Source organism: Canis lupus, chromosome 6 (genome assembly GCF_003254725.2).
Source record: "Canis lupus dingo isolate Sandy chromosome 6, ASM325472v2, whole genome shotgun sequence".
Taxonomy (NCBI): Eukaryota; Metazoa; Chordata; class Mammalia; order Carnivora; family Canidae; genus Canis; species Canis lupus.
Window position 1 is genome coordinate 12,550,326 of NC_064248.1, and position 18,291 is coordinate 12,568,616.

The 18,291-nt window shown below is 47.3% G+C and overlaps 1 protein-coding gene across 7 annotated transcripts in view; it reads right to left on the minus strand.

Moving 5' to 3' along the window:
* WIPI2 (WD repeat domain, phosphoinositide interacting 2) overlaps positions 1-1,240 on the minus strand; it is a 39,197-nt gene extending 37,957 nt beyond the window's left edge. Inside the window, exon 1 of one of the 7 annotated variants that reach the window (XM_025426301.3) lies at positions 1,014-1,240. In XM_025426301.3, the coding sequence (XP_025282086.1) occupies positions 1,014-1,087 (74 nt within the window). In that variant the 5' untranslated portion in view covers positions 1,088-1,240. Of the gene's footprint in view, positions 1-631; positions 776-1,013 lie in introns of those variants that run through there. The other 6 variants (XM_025426304.3, XM_025426303.3, XM_025426300.3 and 3 more) reach the window with 6 other exon arrangements.
* Positions 1,241-18,291: the final 17,051 nt, after the last annotated feature.

The window sequence follows — 18,291 nt, forward strand, 5'->3', positions numbered from 1 at the left end:
AAAGCAAAAACAAAACCTTTTTCTACCTTTCTGATTCCATTCAAGCCAGTAACAACTCAACCAACTACTTACTATGAAGCCAATGACCCATTCCTCCTCACTTACATCACTTCCTCTTACTCACTTCCCAAGATGGCTCTCCTCCCTTCCAGTCCCACAACTCCTTCTTCTCCAGAAATTTCATCTATTAACTATCCTCACCGGTCACCCCGATAGCCTCTGAAGAATGAGCTTCCAACCCACATGGGCTTTTGGACAGACAGTGCTCCGAATCCACGGGGTGGCATCAGTGGCTCCCCCTCTTCCCCTAAGGACGGCCCATTCCTCGAAGCACCCAGACTCCTGGAGTATTTGTCACATCCCCCTTGACTCAGTTTCTCCCCAGATCAGAGGCCATGATTATTGCTAAATGTTTCTTGCTCAGGCAGGACATCAAAGTTGCCTTAAAAAAAAAAAGAAAGAAAGAAAGAAAGATTGAAAGAGACAAGAAGAAGAAAAGGAAAGAAGGGAAAGGGCCCCTAAGATGATAAGGGGACCAGGAGAAGGACCTGGGTGGGGGGGAAGAGTGGGGGAGCGGGGAAGAGGGCTGACGAAAAGAAGGGGAGGTGAGACATAAGGAAGACACTCTCACCGCTCTGGAAGCGGCTGTGACAACAGGTCAGCGCACAAAGTTCCGCCCCAACTTCGTGAAAAGGGAGGTCCCCCCAAAGGTAAAGCAACCATTCTTTCGGTCGGCGGCTGAGACCGCTCCCTGTCTCCATCACCGGCCTCGCCCAGAGGTCGCAGCCCCAGCGCCGCGCCGCGCAGCGCCCGGAGGGTCCCGAGGACAGCGCCCCTCCCTCCAGGCTCCGGGCCCGCCCCCGCCCGCCCGGGCCTCCACCCCCAGGCTCCAGGCCCGACCTCGGGGCCGGCCCCGGCGGCGGGCTTCCACCTGCTTCAGCCCCAACCTCAGCCCCGCCCCCCGGCCCCGGCCCCGGCCCCGGCCCCGGCCCCCGCCCCCCGCCCGGCCTTACGTGTTGTCCTGGTTGAAGTTGGCGAAGAGCAGCTGGCCGGCGCCGGCCTCGCCGCTCTGACTCGCCAGGTTCATGGTGGGCGCGGGGCGGGCGGGCCCGGCCAGGGGCTCGCGCGCGGGAGGGCGAGTCGGGTGAGCTCAGGGTCGGGGCCGGGCCCAGCTCGCCGCCTCGCGGGCCGCAGCTGGCTGCCCCGGGATCAACCGCCGCCTCATCCCGTGCCCGCTCTTGTTTATGCTCCGGAGCCGGGGCGGCCTGCGCGCCTGCGCGGCCCCGCCCCCCGGGGCACGGCCTCCCACGGCGCAGGCGTATCGAGGAGGTCCCGCCTCTTCACCTCTGGCCGCGGCCTGGGGTTCCGGCGGAACGTGCGCACGCGTGGGGACGCGCGGGGGCGCGCCGGGCGGGGCTTGCGGGCGCACCAGGGCGGCGCATGCGCATGCGAAATAGCGAGGCGCTCCGGGCACTTCATCGTGTTGTCAATCAATATTCGAAGGGCTCGCCGTGTGCTAGTCGTTGTGCGGGATTTTTTTATGTACAGCATCTTATTTGATGCTTATGACAACTCTACTGAGACCATATTGTATTCCCATTTTACCGATTTGAAAACTGAGGCTCGGAATACTACCCTATCGGCCAAGTGTTAGACCTGAGAACTGAAACCCGTTCTTGCTCAAAGCCCACACTTCCTGCGCCCCTGGCAAAGGAAACCACCTTCCATGTATTCATACCTTCAATAATATTTAGAAAAATAATAATAAATTAAAATAAATAAAATAATAATATTTAGGAAGTACCTCCCATTTGAACTAAATAGGTGTCTTTCCCCTTACAGAAGTTGCAGTGGGGGAGATACTTAATTACAAGTCGGGGTACAAGAGAACATATAATGAGGTCACTCAACCTAGACTTGGACAGGGACTGTGCAGTCAGAGAAGGCTTCCTGGAGGAGGTGAGACCTGAAATTTTTTTTTTTTAAGATTTTTATTTATTCACGAGAGACAGAGAGAGGCAGAGACACAGGCAGAGGGAGAAGCAGACTCCCTGTGGGGAGCTGGATGCAGGACTAGCTCCCAGGATCCCGGGATCACGACCTGAGCCAAAGGCAGAAGCTCAACCTCTGAGCCATCCAGGAGTCCCGAGACCTGAAGTTTGAATAGTAAATAACCAACCTAAGGAGATGGAAGCATTCTGTATGGCAAAGGTCCGCAGATGAGAGTGTGTCCAGGGAATGCTCCGCTCAGTGTTGTTGAGCTCAGAGTGGGTCGGTGGACACGAGACAGATTTGACTTGTGAAATCGGAGGTGACCAAATCAAACTGGATGTTGTTAGGCTACATTAAGCAAGAGACTGAACATTATCCCAAGAACAATGGGCTGCCATTGAAAATATTTAGGCAGGAGAATGGCACAATCAAATTTGTGTGTAAGGAAGTTAATTCTAGCCACAGAGTCAAGAGCGCATTGAAAATCATTGACGAAAGAATGGCCTTTTCTATTGAAGGCGCTGGCTCTCCTACCTCACACCAAACTCAAAAACTAGTTTGAGATTGATTGTAGATGTAAATGTGAAAGGTAAAAGACTAAACCTCTAGAAGAAAGCATGGGAAAATGCCTTTGGGGTAAATAAAGTGTTCTAAACAAGCACTTTAGAAAGTACTAACCACAACATAAAACATTAATCTTCATCGAAATTAAAAACATCAGTGCTCATCCAGAGACCATTACGAGACATGGAGGAGACAAGCCTCAGAATGGGGTACTTATACTTGCAATACATATATTTGCAACATGTATTTTTGACAAAGGGCTTCTTTCCAGAATGTTAAAAGAATTTCTACAAATCAATAAGAAAAATACCAACTCTTTTTTTTTCCCTGGGCAAAATACTTGAGTACAGGCATTTCACAAAATAGCAAAATGGCTAATGAGCACCTGAGAACGTTATCATCATTACTATTCAACAAGGAAATGCAAATTAAGAGCAAATGAGATATTACAAGCATCTATCTGTTAAAATCAAATAGAAACAGAGACCAGACTTGAAAATACTCTGAGTAGAGAAAACCAGTTTAGTCAGACAAGCGAAGCTTAATTTAGCTTATTTTGTAAGACGGGCAAAGCTAACTTGACCTGGGTCACTTCTTGCTAGTGCCTCTGAAAATCATAAGCAAAAAAGAAGTAGTTCCCCAAAATTGATAAGAGATAACTGCTAACCAATTCCTTTGCATTTAAGAAAATTCTAATAACCAATTGGCAGCCCATTGTTCTTGGGATAATGAATAGTCACTATAGAAGCTGCTGTACAATGATATGCTTCTGAGCCTCCTTCCATGTTTTGATTTCCATGCTTCTCATTTGCAAACTGTCTCTTTGGTGTGTACACAATAAACCTTTTCTAATCATTGGTTCAGTGATTTGTTGATTTTTGTTTTTTATTCTGAACTTTTTGACATACCATATTGGTTAAAATTAAAACAATTGAGCAAAGTATAGACAATAACTGCAAAGCGATTGGAATTCTCATATACTGTGAGTAAATTTACTCACAGTATATGAGAGTAAATTCTAAACAAGAATTTAGAATAGAATTCTAAATTCTTAGAATCAGGGCACCTGACTGGCTCAATCTGTAGAGCCTGCAACTCTGGATCTCAGGGTTCTGAATTTGAGCCCCATATTGGGGTGTAGAGATTACTTATTTTTTATTACTTATTACTTATTTTTTTAAAGATTTTATTTATTTATTCATGAGACACACACACACACACACACACACACACACACACACACACAGAGGCAGAGACACAGACAGAGGGAGAAGCAGACTCCATGCAAGGAGCCTGATGTGGGACTCGATCCTAGGACTCCAGGATCATGCCCCGAGCTGAAGGCAGGCACTCAACTGCTGAGCCACCCAGGCGTCCCAAAATATGAAATCTTTAAATTATTTATTTATGATAGTCACACACACAGAGAGAGAGAGGCAGAGACACAGACAGAGGGAGAAGCAGGCTTCATGCACCGGGAGCCCGACGTGGGATTCGATCCCGGGTCTCCAGGATCACGCCCTGGGCCAAAGGCAGGCACCAAACCGCTGCGCCACCCAGGGATCCCTGAAATCTTTAAAAAAACAAATTGTTAGGGGTACCTGGGTGCCTCAGTCGGTTAAGTGTCTTCCCTTGGTCAGGTCATGATCTCAGGGTCTTGGGATTGAGCCCCATGTCGGGCTCCCTGCTCAACGGGGAGTCTGCCTCTCCCTCTCCTTCTGCCCCTCCCCCCTCTCAAATTAATTAATTAATTAATTAAAAATTAATTGTTAGAATCACTTTGGAAAACTATTTGACAGTATTTACTAAAGTTAAACATACACATTCCCTACGACTCAGACATTTCGCTCCTAGGTATATACTCAATAGTAATCAGTGCATATTTTCTTTTTTTTTTTTAATTTTTAAAGCAATTTTATTTATTCGGCAGAGAAAGAGAGAGCGCGCACAAGCAGGGGAAGCCACAGACAGAGGGAGAGGGGGAAGCAGACTCCCCGCTGAGCAGGAGATGTGGGGCTCCATCCCAGGACTCTGGGATCATGACCTGAGCCCAAGGCAGATGCTTGATGGACTGAGCCACACAAGCGCCCCAGTGCATGTTTTCCCCAAAAGATAGGGTTAGGAACACTCATAGCTGCTTTTCCATAATAATCCCAAACTGGAAATAACCCAAACGTTTATCTACAACAGAATGAATAAGCAAATTGTGGTACATTCATGCCAAAGAATACTACAGAGCAATTGAAAGGCCATATACAAGTGAATGAATCTTACAGACACAATATTGAGTGAAAAGAGCCAGATACCATATGAGAATATATACTGTATGAGTCCATTTATATGAAGTCAAAACTAGGCAGAGTTGTGGTTCCCTCTGGTGGGGGATTGGTTGCAAGGGGCAAGAGAGAGCCAGCTGGAGTGCTGGAACTGATCTAGGTCTTGATTTTTGTGGTTGACCATATGGGTATATCACATGCGTACATGCTTAAATATACATATGTGGATGCCCATATAGCCCATCTCCAATCATGAAATCAAGGTATCGTGCAGGAGCAATGTCTTTAGTGGTTCTGTCTTTATCAGTTGGCACAGTTTCCTGTGGGCCATTATTTTTTTGCGTGGTGGGGGGAGGCATTATTTTTGAACAAAGGCACACAAAGAGGTGTCTGATAAATCCTCCAGGTTTTAGACACAGTCCTCGACTTCGTTTTGAAAAGCCACCAAATTTCCCCTTGCTTATCAGAATCTGTTATTTCATCCAAGATAATAACTTCATCTCACTCCATTGGTTCAGACAATGAAGATCTCCAAATGGCCGGGGGTAGACTCAGTTTCCAATTTACCAGAATCATGACTCTGTTCCCTGAGTAACAGGGGTCCTTTTGGTACTAGAATCTCAAAATCCAGGGAGCCCAGGGTTGTGTGAATGGAAACAAAAAATTTTTCAGGGGATTCTCAGCTGTCGTATGCAAGGATACACTACCACCTTTACTCTCAGTTGATGGCATGTACTGCATATTGTAGAATGCTGTCTCAACCTCACAGGGTGTGGTCTCTTAGCGGGGGCCACAGCCAAACCTTCAGGAAGCCATTCTACCATCTGTGGGCAATAAGACATGTGATAAGGATGGTGAATTCCAAGGGCATGAGCCTACTGTCAAGCTTCCTTTGCCTTGAGTAATTTATTGATCAGAAGAGATGTGGTATGATACCTGGATAACCTATTAAAAATGGTGACCTCCAAAGCATCTGCCTTCAGCTCAGGTCATGATCTTGGGGTCCTGGGATCGAGCTCATTGGGCTCCCTGCTCAGGGGGGAGCCTGCATCTCCCTCTCCATCTGCCCCTTTCCCCTAGCTTGTGCTTATTCACACATGCTCTCTCTCTCTCTCCTTTCAAGTGAATAAATAAAATCTTTTTTTTTTAAATGGTAACCTCCACACTTTCTCACATTCCCTATCCCTCTCCTTACTTTCTATTTCTAGATAAGATTTATCACTTTCCAGTGGACCACAAAACGCCCCCTCCTGTCTCATTCACTGTGTGTTCCCATTACCTAGAATAGTGGGAACTTCGTGCCTGAAGAGCTAAACTCTGGCCCCCATTCCTGGTGGCCAGAATGGGCTGGAGCAAAGGGCTGCTGCCCACTCACCCCATTTCTTTCTACTGCTCTACTACCTGGGTGGCATTGGGAACCACCGATGAGTGGTGCCAGAAGTAGGCTGGATTTGCATCCAAGAGCTTGACCTATGTGTCATTCAGAAATGCACCCTCACGTCCCAGCTCACCTGGAGACGTCATGAACTGACATTCCTGATGGCAGGTAGAGCCAGAAAGATGCCCCGGAGCTTCTATCATCACCTCCGGAGTGCCCAGCTAACTGGCCTGATGCCAACCCCATGAAGAAGAGCTTCCTCTTTTCAACCTTAGAGCAGAACCATCATCTACTGGTGCTTCAAACACTCCTCAAGTATTCTTCTTATGTGCAACATTCAGAGATGAGCAATCCTCCCGCAGGCGAGTTTCTAAATAAACCTGTGGGTTGAACAGCTGGCACAGAGGAGGGAACTGAGGCCTGAGTAAAAGAGTGATGGCACGAAGTGAGGCAGTGGGAGAGATGTCAGAGCCCACACAGCTCTGAAATCAGACAGGCATCCAGAGGTTCGAATCCAGGTTCAGACTCCCTTGAGGTCCGTCTCCTTAAGTAAGTCGCATAACCTGTCTGAGCATCCGCTTCCTTGACAACGTTAAGGGCTAGAATAATTCACCTCTTGAGAGTGCTGTGGAGATTGAATGAATGGGAGCAAGCCCTTCCAGAGTAGTGGAGCAAGAACCTCTGAAAACCATTCCTCCACAAAAGCAAAGAGAGCATTAAAAAAAGGATCAAAATCCACTTTTCTGGAACTCTGGAAATTAACTACAGGCTTGCAACAATCTAAGAAGCATTAATATAAACAGCAAAACAGCTGAATCTCTGTAAAAGCAGTGAGAAGATCTGCGGCATTTTCATTTTCCCTAATCCCATCTCTCCCTCCATGATTCATGGTAGCCTTGAAAACCAGCAGCCTTGCAACAATGACAGGTATAAAAACAAGCAGCCTCACAGTCACTGGAGGGGGCGGAAAGGACTTGGAGCTCCCCAAAAGCCCTGTCCCCAGAGAACAGTCACCATTTGATCTGCCTGGTACACTTTTTGCTAAAAAGCTCCATTTTCAAAGCTTGTATTTATTTGATTCACAAGTTTGCCAGTATATCACGTGGGTGAAATTCCCTTCTTTTCCTGGTTAGTTGAGTTTTACCATGGAATGTGGTTGGATTTGATCAAAAGCGTTCCTGCATCTATAGGATGATCACATTTGTAATTTGTCTGTTTGTTCAGTGACTTGGTTGGACTGATTCTGAGAAATCATCCCACTCCCGCATCCCCCAATCCTACTGCGTGAAATCTCTGATACCACCACTCAGATTTTTTACCTCTTCTTTTTGCCTTTTAACCTGCCTCTCTAGGATTGTCCCTGGTTCAGCATGAGCCACTGATGGGTCAAAGTTGCGCATAAGCCCCTCAGAAGTTAGATTTTTGCCTGTTACTGCTATGCATGTGACATAGAAGCAACATAGACAACTCAGAGGGTTCACTTCTTTCTGCCTTATGTTCAGCCAGAAGCTAGTAGTTCAGAATTCTTTCTATGGTCTCTCCTGAGAGGAATAGCCCTGGGCATACGCACCATCTTCCAGATGGCCAGTGTTGACTGGGATATCATTTTAAACCCCGGCTTGGGGTCCCTGGGTGGCTCAGCGGTTTAGCGCCTGCCCAGGGTGTGGTCCTGGGATCTGGGATCTGGGATCAAGTCCCACGTCGGGCTCCCTGCATGGAGCCTACTTGTCCCTCTGCCTGTGTCTCTGCCTCTCTCTCTCTGTCTCTCTCTCTCTCTATGTCTATCATGAATAAATAAAATCTTTAAAAAATAAATAAATAAACCGCAGCTTGGGAGACCACACTGAGTAGCAGTAGCTAACTGTTCAGTAAATGCAGGTCCAAAGTTCTTGTAAGCTCCTTGTGGCAATGAGGCTTCACATGTTCTGACACAGCTGGGTACAGTATGGGGAATGCCTTCAAGTGTACCCTGAGTGCTGCTCTGAATGCTCTGGTGTGGGTACAGTCTTCCTGGCTCCCAGAGCTGTCCAGAATTCCAGGAGGGCTGTGGGAATCTGCCAGATTTCCCTTCAGGCTTGGAGTTTTCAACTCTGGGCTCTGCAGGAAGTCGGTCCTCTCTGGCACAGTCGCTGAGCTCCTTATCCCGGATCCTGCCATTTCCTCTGGGCGGGACCCTGGGCTGCTTCAGCTGAGCTGGGGTGGGGACCAGAATTTCTGGGACTGATGCTCATGTTCTACAAGTGAGCCGTGGGACTGGATGGGGTGGCAGGCCTTGTTTTCATGGCAGAGGGAGAAGCAGGCTCCATGCAGGGAGCTTGACGTAGGACTCAATCCTAGGACCTTGGGACCACGACCCGAGCCAAAGGCAGACGTTCATCCACTGAGCCACTCAGGTGCCTCTGCTCAGAGGAATCCTAAAAGGCAATGGGAACCTGGACAACTTCTCCATCCCAATTCCCAACAAAATCCAATTTCCTCATCACAGTTTAGAAGTACGTGTTCTGTCCAAGCTCTGCTCACTCTTCCATCGCACTTGGGACCATCTTCCCTCTACTCCCAGCCCTGTCTTGATCCTTCCTATCTCTCTTCCCTCTTTCCCACCTTGAAGACTTTCCCTTTGCCTACAGTCTGCCCCACTCCAGCCTCCCATATTCCAGGTCTCCGCCGCACAGAACTCCTGGGAACCAAGGCTGACCAATATCCCTAACCATCCTGTCAACCACGTCCCCACCTGTTGCCTGTTCTCTTCCCCTTTTAGCACTTAAAAATTAAAACAAAATGAAATGAAACAAAACACTACTATGGATAATTTCACACATACTAAAAACAGATAGAAAAACACAATGAGTTTCTTACATCCACTACTCAGCTTCAACAACGGGCTAAATTTTGCCATTCTGGTTTGCTCCCTGACACCTGTTAGGAATATTTGAGAAGTAAATCCCAGGTACCACTTCGTTTTACCCAGGTGCACTTTAGGATACATATCAGAAACACCCCCCCCCTTTTTTTTTTAACATGGCTGCAATGCCATTGTCCCAATTATCCCTTTGTATCTACTACACGGTTGGGAATCCACTCCCCTGATTGTGGCTTAGACATCCTTTTACCATTGGTTCCTCTGAACCAGGATCTAAACTATGGCTCTACGTGATATTGGTTGATGAATCTGGAAGTCTCTCTTTCTCTTTCTCTCTCTCTTTTTTTAATCAAAAGAGTCTTCCAACCCCCAGTTTTTATGCCAGGCATTTGCTGAAGAGACAGGATCAGCTGTCCTGCAAATTGGCCCCACATTCTGGGTTTGGCTGATTACATTCTCATGGTTTCACTTAACACGAGGATGAGAATGTTCCTCTTTTCTCTCTTATTTAGAACTAGAGGAAATACATTTTCAAGAAGATGTCATCTGTGATTCACGGGGCTGGGGTCATGGGGCAAAGGTCCGTGCATTCTACATATTGACACGTATTGCTGAGAAGGTCGCTTTAATTTATACTCAGGATGGTGGGTGAGCAGGCCCCTTCTCACCCCCAGACACGCTCAGATTGAGCCAGCTCCGAGACTTGTTTTAACTTGCGATCATGTGATAATTCTGCTTCTGGCCACAAGAGGCCAGCAGGGCCCAAGCATTGGACCCAAGGGGGCTCTTCTAAGGCTAGATCCTGGGCTCTGAATCTTCTTAGGGGGTCTGGGATCAGGGGCGTCCAGTAACCAAGAGGTGGGTGAGTGGGGCAGACTGGACAAAGGTGAACGAGGGCTGGGGCATGTCAGAGAGGCCTCGGTGAGAGTAGGGCTGAATGTTGGAGCTGGTAGTCAGCTCCCAGAAATTTGAACACTGAACATTTCTTCTGTGACTAATGTCACTTAAAGCTTATAATTCTCAATTATAGCAGTAACTGGACCTATGAGTACCACACACTTGCTCTTTACCTCTCCTACATCTACACACAGAGGGCGGGTACAAAGATATGGCCTTTTAAAAAATTGTTATACAGGGGCTCCTGGGTGGTTCAGTGGTTGAGTGTCTGTCTTTGGCTCGGGTTGTGGTCCTGGGGTCCTGGGATCGAGTCCCACATCAGGTTCCCTGCAGGGAGCCTACTTCTCCCTCTGCCTATGTCTCTGCCTCTCTCTGTGTGTCTCTCATGAATAAATAAGTAAATAACCTTTAAAAATTGTTATATAAATTTTAGGTCTTTTCAATTTTATTGAAGTATAATTAACATACAGCAAAATTTCCTCTTATGAAGTGTACAGTTCTATGAGTTTTGAAAGATTTATACCTTCACAAGCCAGATACAGAACAGTTTCACCACCTCCCAAATATCTTGTGTCCCTTTGTCACCAACTTCTGCTTACCCCTGTCCCCTAGCTGCTAGAAAGCATTGAAGCCTGTGAACTAATTTCTGTATATGGTGTGAGATAGGGAAGGAACAGTTTTCTTTTGCATATGATTGTCCAGTTTCTCCAGCACCCTTTGTTGAAGAGACTGTTTTTTTCTCCATTAATTACCTTGACATCTTTGTAAAAAAATAAAGGGCCTGTTATCCCACTGATCTAGGTGTTCATTCCTTCCCCACATCCATAATGTCTTGATTACCACAACTTTATAGTCGATCTTGAAATCACATGGTATGATTACTCCAATTTTGTTCTTCTTTTGGTATTGTTATATCTTAATTTTAGAACTGGAATAGCTTCCCTTTAGAGATGAAAAACCTGAGGCCCAGGTAGAGGATGTGAGTTGTTTGTGGTAAGGGGCTGGATGGAGCCTGGATCCCCAGCCACTTCCTTCTCCACCCAGGTCCTCTTAGAGTCAGTAACAATTCAAATCAGTGGTTCCAAAGTCCTAAGTGTTGAGAAAAGCACAATCCATACCCGTCTAGTGTTCAGTAACAAAAATTCAACCAAGGAAATGTTAAAGATCTGGTTGGCTTTCCCAATCAATTCATGTGTCTGGCATCATCTCATCCAGCAAGTAGAGGGGAGCTCCAAAGGGCCACAGAGAAGGAAAGGTGTTTAAAGATAGCAGAAACTGGGACACCTAGGTGACTCAGGTGTTGAGCGTCTGCCTCAGGTCGTGATCCCGGGATCTTGGGAGCGAGTCCCATATCCAGGATCCCCGCAGGGAGCCTGCTTCTCCCTCTGCCTATGTCTCTGCCTCTTTTTGTGTCTCTTATGAATAAATAAATAAAATCTTAAAAAAAATGATAGGGGCAATTATTAGCAAAGAATCTGTTGTTTTAGGCAAGGTCACCCTCGTAAGGGGAATGGATAGGATCCATTAAGTCAATTTCCTAGAGCTGACCGGGAACTCGCATGTTGATGTGTTAAAGGTTACGTTTCCAAAAAAGAAAAAAAGATTACGTTTCTGGGAGGTTGAAACTGCAGTTGGATTAGGTACTAAGTGTTGGTTGACTGGCGGGGCCTTACCTGCAGTGACATCATTTTGGTCCTGTGGTTTTCTTTTTAACATTCAATGATGTTTTGTGTTTCTTGTACATATAAAACCAGAACAAAATTTTAAAATCTACTTACCGCATCACACCCATTATCATGAATATTTAGAAAATGATATTTTCTCTTGGGGCCCCAGGGAAAATTTTTAAATAAAGAGCCAGAGGACAGGGGATCCCTGGGTGGCTCAGCGGTTTAGCACCTGCCTTTGGCCCAGGGCGAGATCCTGGAGTCCCGGGATCGAGTCCTGAGTCGGGCTCCCGGCATGGAGCTTGCTTATCCCTCTGTTTGTGTCTCTGCCTCTCTCTCTCTTTCTCTCTGTCTATCATAAATAAATAAATAAATAAATCTTAAAAAAAAAAAAAAAGCCAGAGGACAATCACTTCAGGTGGGGAAGTTACCTCCTCCTTCATTCTTCTGACAATTCAGGTTATCATTACTGATATTACCTGCCTGGTTGTTTTTGTTTTTGTTTTAAATCTGAGGTCCCTCAGTCAATGGAGGCCCTGGATTTGAATTTAGCTTCAACCTGCATGCAAGTCTCTCCAGCATTATTGTCCTTTGAATGGTGCCCTTGGGCACTTTGCAAAGGCAGAGGTAATTTGGCTTCCTCCAGGATTTGGATGGTAACTCCTGGGGACGCAGTGCTGAGATGAAGGATGTCTGGAAGATAGAGACCAGATAACCCAGATTATAATCTGCCCCACACACACCCCCTCCCCCAATTCTCATCTCTACTGGTTTGGAAGCTCAGGATTTGGATTCTGGGCTAAGTCAGGAGTGGAGCAGACAGGAGAAGGACATTCATTTGGAGGAGGTAGGAGGCTAGGACCAGAGTACAGGCGACCCAGGAAGAACCTGGATAGTTCAGAGCAGGGAGGTCCCCAGTAATAGGAGGCAATCTCCAGGAATGAGGAGGTACCCTCCTAGCTGTCAGGCCCTTTGGGGGATTGCTGTGCCCACCCGGCACCCCTTTTTTGCAGCTGCACCCAGTGACAGGTGTATGGGACTCCCCCCTTCCCTTGCCATTCACCCCAAGAATAATCCCCTAATTGACCTCCTTGTGCTTAATCTCCTCCCAGAGCCTGCTTCCCAGGAACCCAAGCTGGAACAAGCTGGTTCCTGGGAGCTGCTCCTTTTCCTTCCTGGGAAGAACTGAAGCTGGCTCAGGGACCACAAAGCTATACAAGAGACAAGTTTTTCCCCCTGCCACCTGACAAGGACAAGTCCTGCTCCATCAGGCTGAACAAAGAGAGGGGGGTCAGAGTCCCAGCTCTGAGTGATGACAAGGGACAGGGGATCCTGGTTGGACAAACTCTCCAGCAGTTGTACATACATTGCTAAAAAGGAAGCCCAAATGGAGTCACTTATCTTAAAAGCCTCATGTGAGAAAACCAGGACTTAATACCTAACTTAACTGCAATTTTACTCCCTCTACCCCCCAAAGTAACCTTTAACTCATCAACCTGGAATTTCCTGGTCAGCACTAGGAAATTTACGGATAGACATTTTCCATTCCACTTAGGAGGGTAAACTTGTCTAAAATAATGCATTCTTTGCTAATAATGTCCTTTTTCCATTCTCTCCCTGCCTTTAAAAATCTTTCATTTCAGGACTCCTGGGTGGCTCAGTGGTTGAGCTTCTGCCTTTAGCTCAGGGCATGATCCTGGGATCCTGGGATTGAGTCCCACATCAGGCTCCCCGTGGGGAGCCTGCTTCTCCCTCTGCCTATGTCTCTGCCTCTCTGTGTCTCTAATGAATAAACAAAATCTTAAAAAAAAAGAAGGGTTATAATATTAAAAAAATAAAATAAAATAAAAAATAAAAACCTTTCCTTTCTGGCAGCCCAGTGGAACTCCCCTCTGCCTGCTGGATGGGATGCTGACCAATTCATGAATCGATTAGTAAAACCGATTACATCTTTACTAAATTGAATATTTAATTATTTAACCACATGTATCAAATAAAATCTGGAATATATATTATAAAATCTGAGATATACAAGTATATATAAACTATATATGAGTGTGTGTATACATATATGTGTACATGTATATATCCACATGCATATATGTGTAGGTAGATTATAGATAAGATATAGTTTAGATAGGTTATTGATAAAATATAGATATAGATATATAATGTAGGAAGTGTTGGGGATCGGGAGCAAAGGGTCAAGAAAGAATTCTTGAGACGTCTTTGGTACAAAATGTGGTTTTATTAAAGCACGGGGACAGGACACGTGGGCAGGAAGAGCTGTCCTGGGGTTGTGAGGAGTGGCTGATTTTATACTTTTAAGTTGAGAGGGGGTTGGGGAGAGCTTAAGTCTCTAAGGAATTTGGAAGCAAAGTTTCCAGGACCTTGAGGAGCTACCTGTTGTTAGGAAAAAGGCATTTATTACTGTCTAGTAAAACCCTAGTTGGGAGACTCTTCAGATGTATATCTATAGGCCATAGGCTTAGAGGATGATTGCCGACAAAAATCTCCTGGGGGAGGAGGTAAAAATAACGGAAATTTCCAAAGAAATTTTTATATGTTGAAGGAGACTTACAGGGGCACCTGGGTGGCTCAATCAGTTAAGCATCTGCCTTCAGCTCAGGTCACACATGATCTCAGGGTCCTGGGACTGAGCCCCATATTGGGCTCCCTGCTCAGCAGAGGGCCTACTTTCCCCTTTCCCTACTCCTCCTGCTTGTGCACGTGCATGCTCTCTCTCTGTCAATTATATAAATAGGAGATCCCTCGGTGGCTCAGCGGTTTAGTGCCTGCCTTTGGCCCAGGGCGCGATCCTGGAGTCGTGGGATAGAGTCCCACATCGGGCTCCTTGCATGGAGCCTGCTTCTCCCTCTGCCTGTGTCTCTGCCTTTCTCTCTATGTGTCTATCATGAATAAATAAATAGATCTTTAAAAAAAAATATATATATATATATAAAATCTTCTTAAAAAAAAATAAAGGAGACTTCCAGAATCCTAAGTTTGGGATAATGTTAAGGTAAGATTGCCTTTGGTCCTTAGCGAAGCATTCACGTGAAGGCAGTTGAGTTGTGAAAAGAAAGTCACTCAGACTCCCAAAGACTTGTCGATGGGCTGTTAAGTTGCTGGGAAATTTAATTTTTTTTTCTTTTGACTTTGTTCCCCAAATCAGATCTTACTTGAAGGTACAGAGAGTGATGGAGAAACTGTAAAACCTTGAAAGGAGTAACATTTGCAAGTTTGTAGCTTGGTGCTGGAGGACAGCTTCAGTGTGGGTATCTGAGCTTCCACTATGTTTGCTGCCATATTCCTTGGGGTTTGAGGGGCTGATGGAGGATTTGAAAACTATTCCTGCCTGTCTGCTGAGTGCACTCCACTTTAACCTTAACCCCTATGGTTTTGTTTTGTTTTGTTTTTAGATTTTATTTATTTATTCATGAGAGATGCAGAGAGAGAGAGAGGCAGAGACATAGGCAGAGGGAGAAGCAGGCTCCATGCAGGGAGCCCGATGTGGGACTCAATCCTGGGACCCGGGATCACGCCCTGGGCCAAAGGCAGATGCTCAGCCCCTGAGCCACCCAGGTGTCCAGACCCTTATGGTCTTAAATCCAATCCAGAGGTACGTCTATTGGGTGGTGTTCACAGAAAAGCATGGACAGTGAGATCTGGGAGGGGGAACCCGACCTCACTGGGTCGGGGACCAGGGGAAAAGGACTTATACCCTAGACCCAGATGGACTTCAGGATTGTCCAGCATACCTGTAAAACCATATAGGTACTTAGTGGCTCTCCAACCAACTGAGCCAGGGTCCCTGTGAAGGGGGCCCTGGCATCAGCACTGTTAGAAGCTTTGCAAAAAGTGCTAAAATTTGAGCGCCACTGGCCCAAAGTCAGCGAAGTAATGTTCCCACGGCGTCCACTGTTGCACCTGCTCACCTCTGGGCAAGTGTGGAGAGAGGGATGCATGCAAACCAGATTGATGCACACAAAGCACCCAGCACAGGATCTTGATCTGTGATTCTTCTCCTTCTTCCCATTTTGCACATCAGAAAAATATAGCTAGCTGGTGGCAAAGCCACAGACAGAAAAGTTATGTGTGCCAGCTGCCTACCATCCATTCATTGCCTGTCTACCCTGAGGTGACTGTTTACCTTGCACCTGGCCCTGCAGGTGGGTGGTCATGGTCCCCAAAGGTTAGGAGGTGGAGGGCTGGAAGTTGATCTCACAGCAGAGGACTGAGAAAGGACAATGAGCCACCCCCCACTCCCTTGCCAGCCAGGAACTGGCCTGATGACACATACTGTCCACCCATGTCTGACAACGCTGTTCTGTGACCCTGATACAGTGAGACAGAGAGCAAAACCAGCTTGAAAGTTTGTCTAACCACAGACCAAATTAAGGTCCCTGTGCAAAGCACAAAAATACCAAATATCTCTACCCTCCTGGCTAATCAAATGACTGTCACTGATTTGTCAATCACAGCTCCACCCTCACCCTGCACTTTCCCCATTCTAGGGAAGACTTATTAAGATATCCCATCAAGAATGAGTCCTGCTTCCTGAGAATATCTAAAAGCACAGCCCCTGGGACATCTGAGTGGCTCAGCGGTTGGCCGTCTGCTTTTGGCTCAGGGCATGAACCTGGATTCCTGGGATCGAGTCCCACATCGGACTCCCTGCGTGGAGCCTGCTTCTCCCTCTGCCTCTGTCTCTCTCTGTGTGTCTCTCATGAATAAATAAACAAAATCTTTTTTAAAAAAATGAAAAAATAAAAGCACAGTCCCACTTCCTTGAACTCCCTCAAGCACTTAAGGCAAATACAAATTCTGTCATAAGTCCTTCCTGACCTCCCTGGAGGAGCCATCTTCGGTTCCCCATGGTAGGCCCTCCTCCACCCTGTAACCAGTCAATAAGCCTCCCCGCAGGTACGTCATCAGGCAGTGTTTGGCTGGTGGGCATGGACGGGATGTTTCCGTGGGGCTCTGGAGCTGGCACAAAAGGAAGGAGAAGACAGTTCCCTAAAAGCTCTTGCAAAGGAGACCTTTGAACTGGGTCTGGAAGAAGAAATAGAGACCTGAAAAAAAAAAAAAAAAGAAATAGAGACCTGCCAGACAACTTGAGGAAGAATGTCTGGGGGTGGGGTGGGGTAGAGGGGATAGCATCTGCATAGTCACAGAGTTCTAGAAAGCCATACACATTTGGGGAGTCTGTTTGGATTCATTTATTGGGTGTGGGTGGTGGGCGAGGCTGTTTTATCCTGACTATCCTGAAGGCAAGGGGAGCCACTGAAGGGTTGTAGGGAGAGGAACTTAATCAGACTTGTGTTTCAGAAAGTCGCTCTGGTAGGGAGGGTTGGTGGCCTGGCGAGGCTGAAACAATGGGGACTTTGTTTCCAGACACTGCTAGGCACATAGTAGATGCCCGTGTCATATCTACTGATTGGGGACGGAAGTCACCAGGAGGGAGGAGGAGAATCAAGGCAGAGGGTGCTGTGGGGTCCTGGGGACGGATGGCAGAGGTTGGCTTCATGGGAGGGGATTGGTGATGTGGTCAGGGAAGGGGTGAAAAGCATGGGTGGTTGGGGGGGAGGTTTCTCTCCCTCCCTGCTTGCCACTCTTCCTCTTCAAAGAGCCAGGAAGATAGTAAGAGCTTAATCAGTGTCCATTCAGGGAGACAGGTGTAGGTCTGTTGGCTTGGTGTGGGACAGCCTGCCTGAGAACGGCTCCTTGTCCGTGAACTAGGAACATCTCCTGTCATGCAGAGCTACGGAGGGTACTAAGGGGGTAGCACATTTCCAATAAAAACGTCTGACCCAGGCTGCCTTTGTTCCTTTGGTAAAGCTGCAAAGCAGGCGCTGTTACTTCCACTTTACAAGTGGGGAAACCAAGCCTCGTTGAGTGGGAAGCACCTGGGTTCAGCGCACAAGGCTAGATGGTGGTGGAGGTGTATCTTGGATCCTGGAAGGCCACCTTCAGAGCTCCCAGCCATGGCCAGCCTGGCCCAGGGGGTGGTATGGGGTGGCCTAATGGGGAGGGGTCAGAGGAGTAGCAGCAGAGCCCCAGAGAAGATGCGTTGGGTTTTGGCCAGGAGCAGTTGGGGGGGCTGGGCGCTCAGGTGATCGTGAGTGGTTGCTATGGCAGGGGCTGTAGGTTGTATCTGGAGACAGGCCACAGTGACCCTCCCAGGAGTGGTGATGGACAGGCTCAGTGACAAGCTTGGGGGTCCTGAGACCATGCAGTGAGCAGGAGGTGGGCTTGCATCAAAGGGAGAAGTCGTCAGGGAGCACTGGCCATGGTCAAGTGGGCACAGGTGGACTTCTGTTGGGGAGGGGGGCAGAACCAGAGGAGAGGGGAGGTGGGGGTCCTGGAAGGCCCCAGGATCAGGAGCCCAAGGTTTGTCCAGTGGCTGCTGCCACCCCTGGTGCCCACCCTGTCTCCTTCACAAGCTGGAGTCAGGCCCTCAGTTGCTATAACAACTGGATCTCAGCAGTAAAAATAGTAACTTATTTCTTATTCAACTTGTTTTGTTCTTGGAGAAAAAGAAAATCCATTTCTAGGTTTGTTTCCCTTCAGGGGTCTCCTCTGGGGCCCTACTGAGCCTGTGGCCAAGACAAGCTGAAGGTCTTCGAGGGCTGGCTGGGGGCCGGGAGGAGGCCT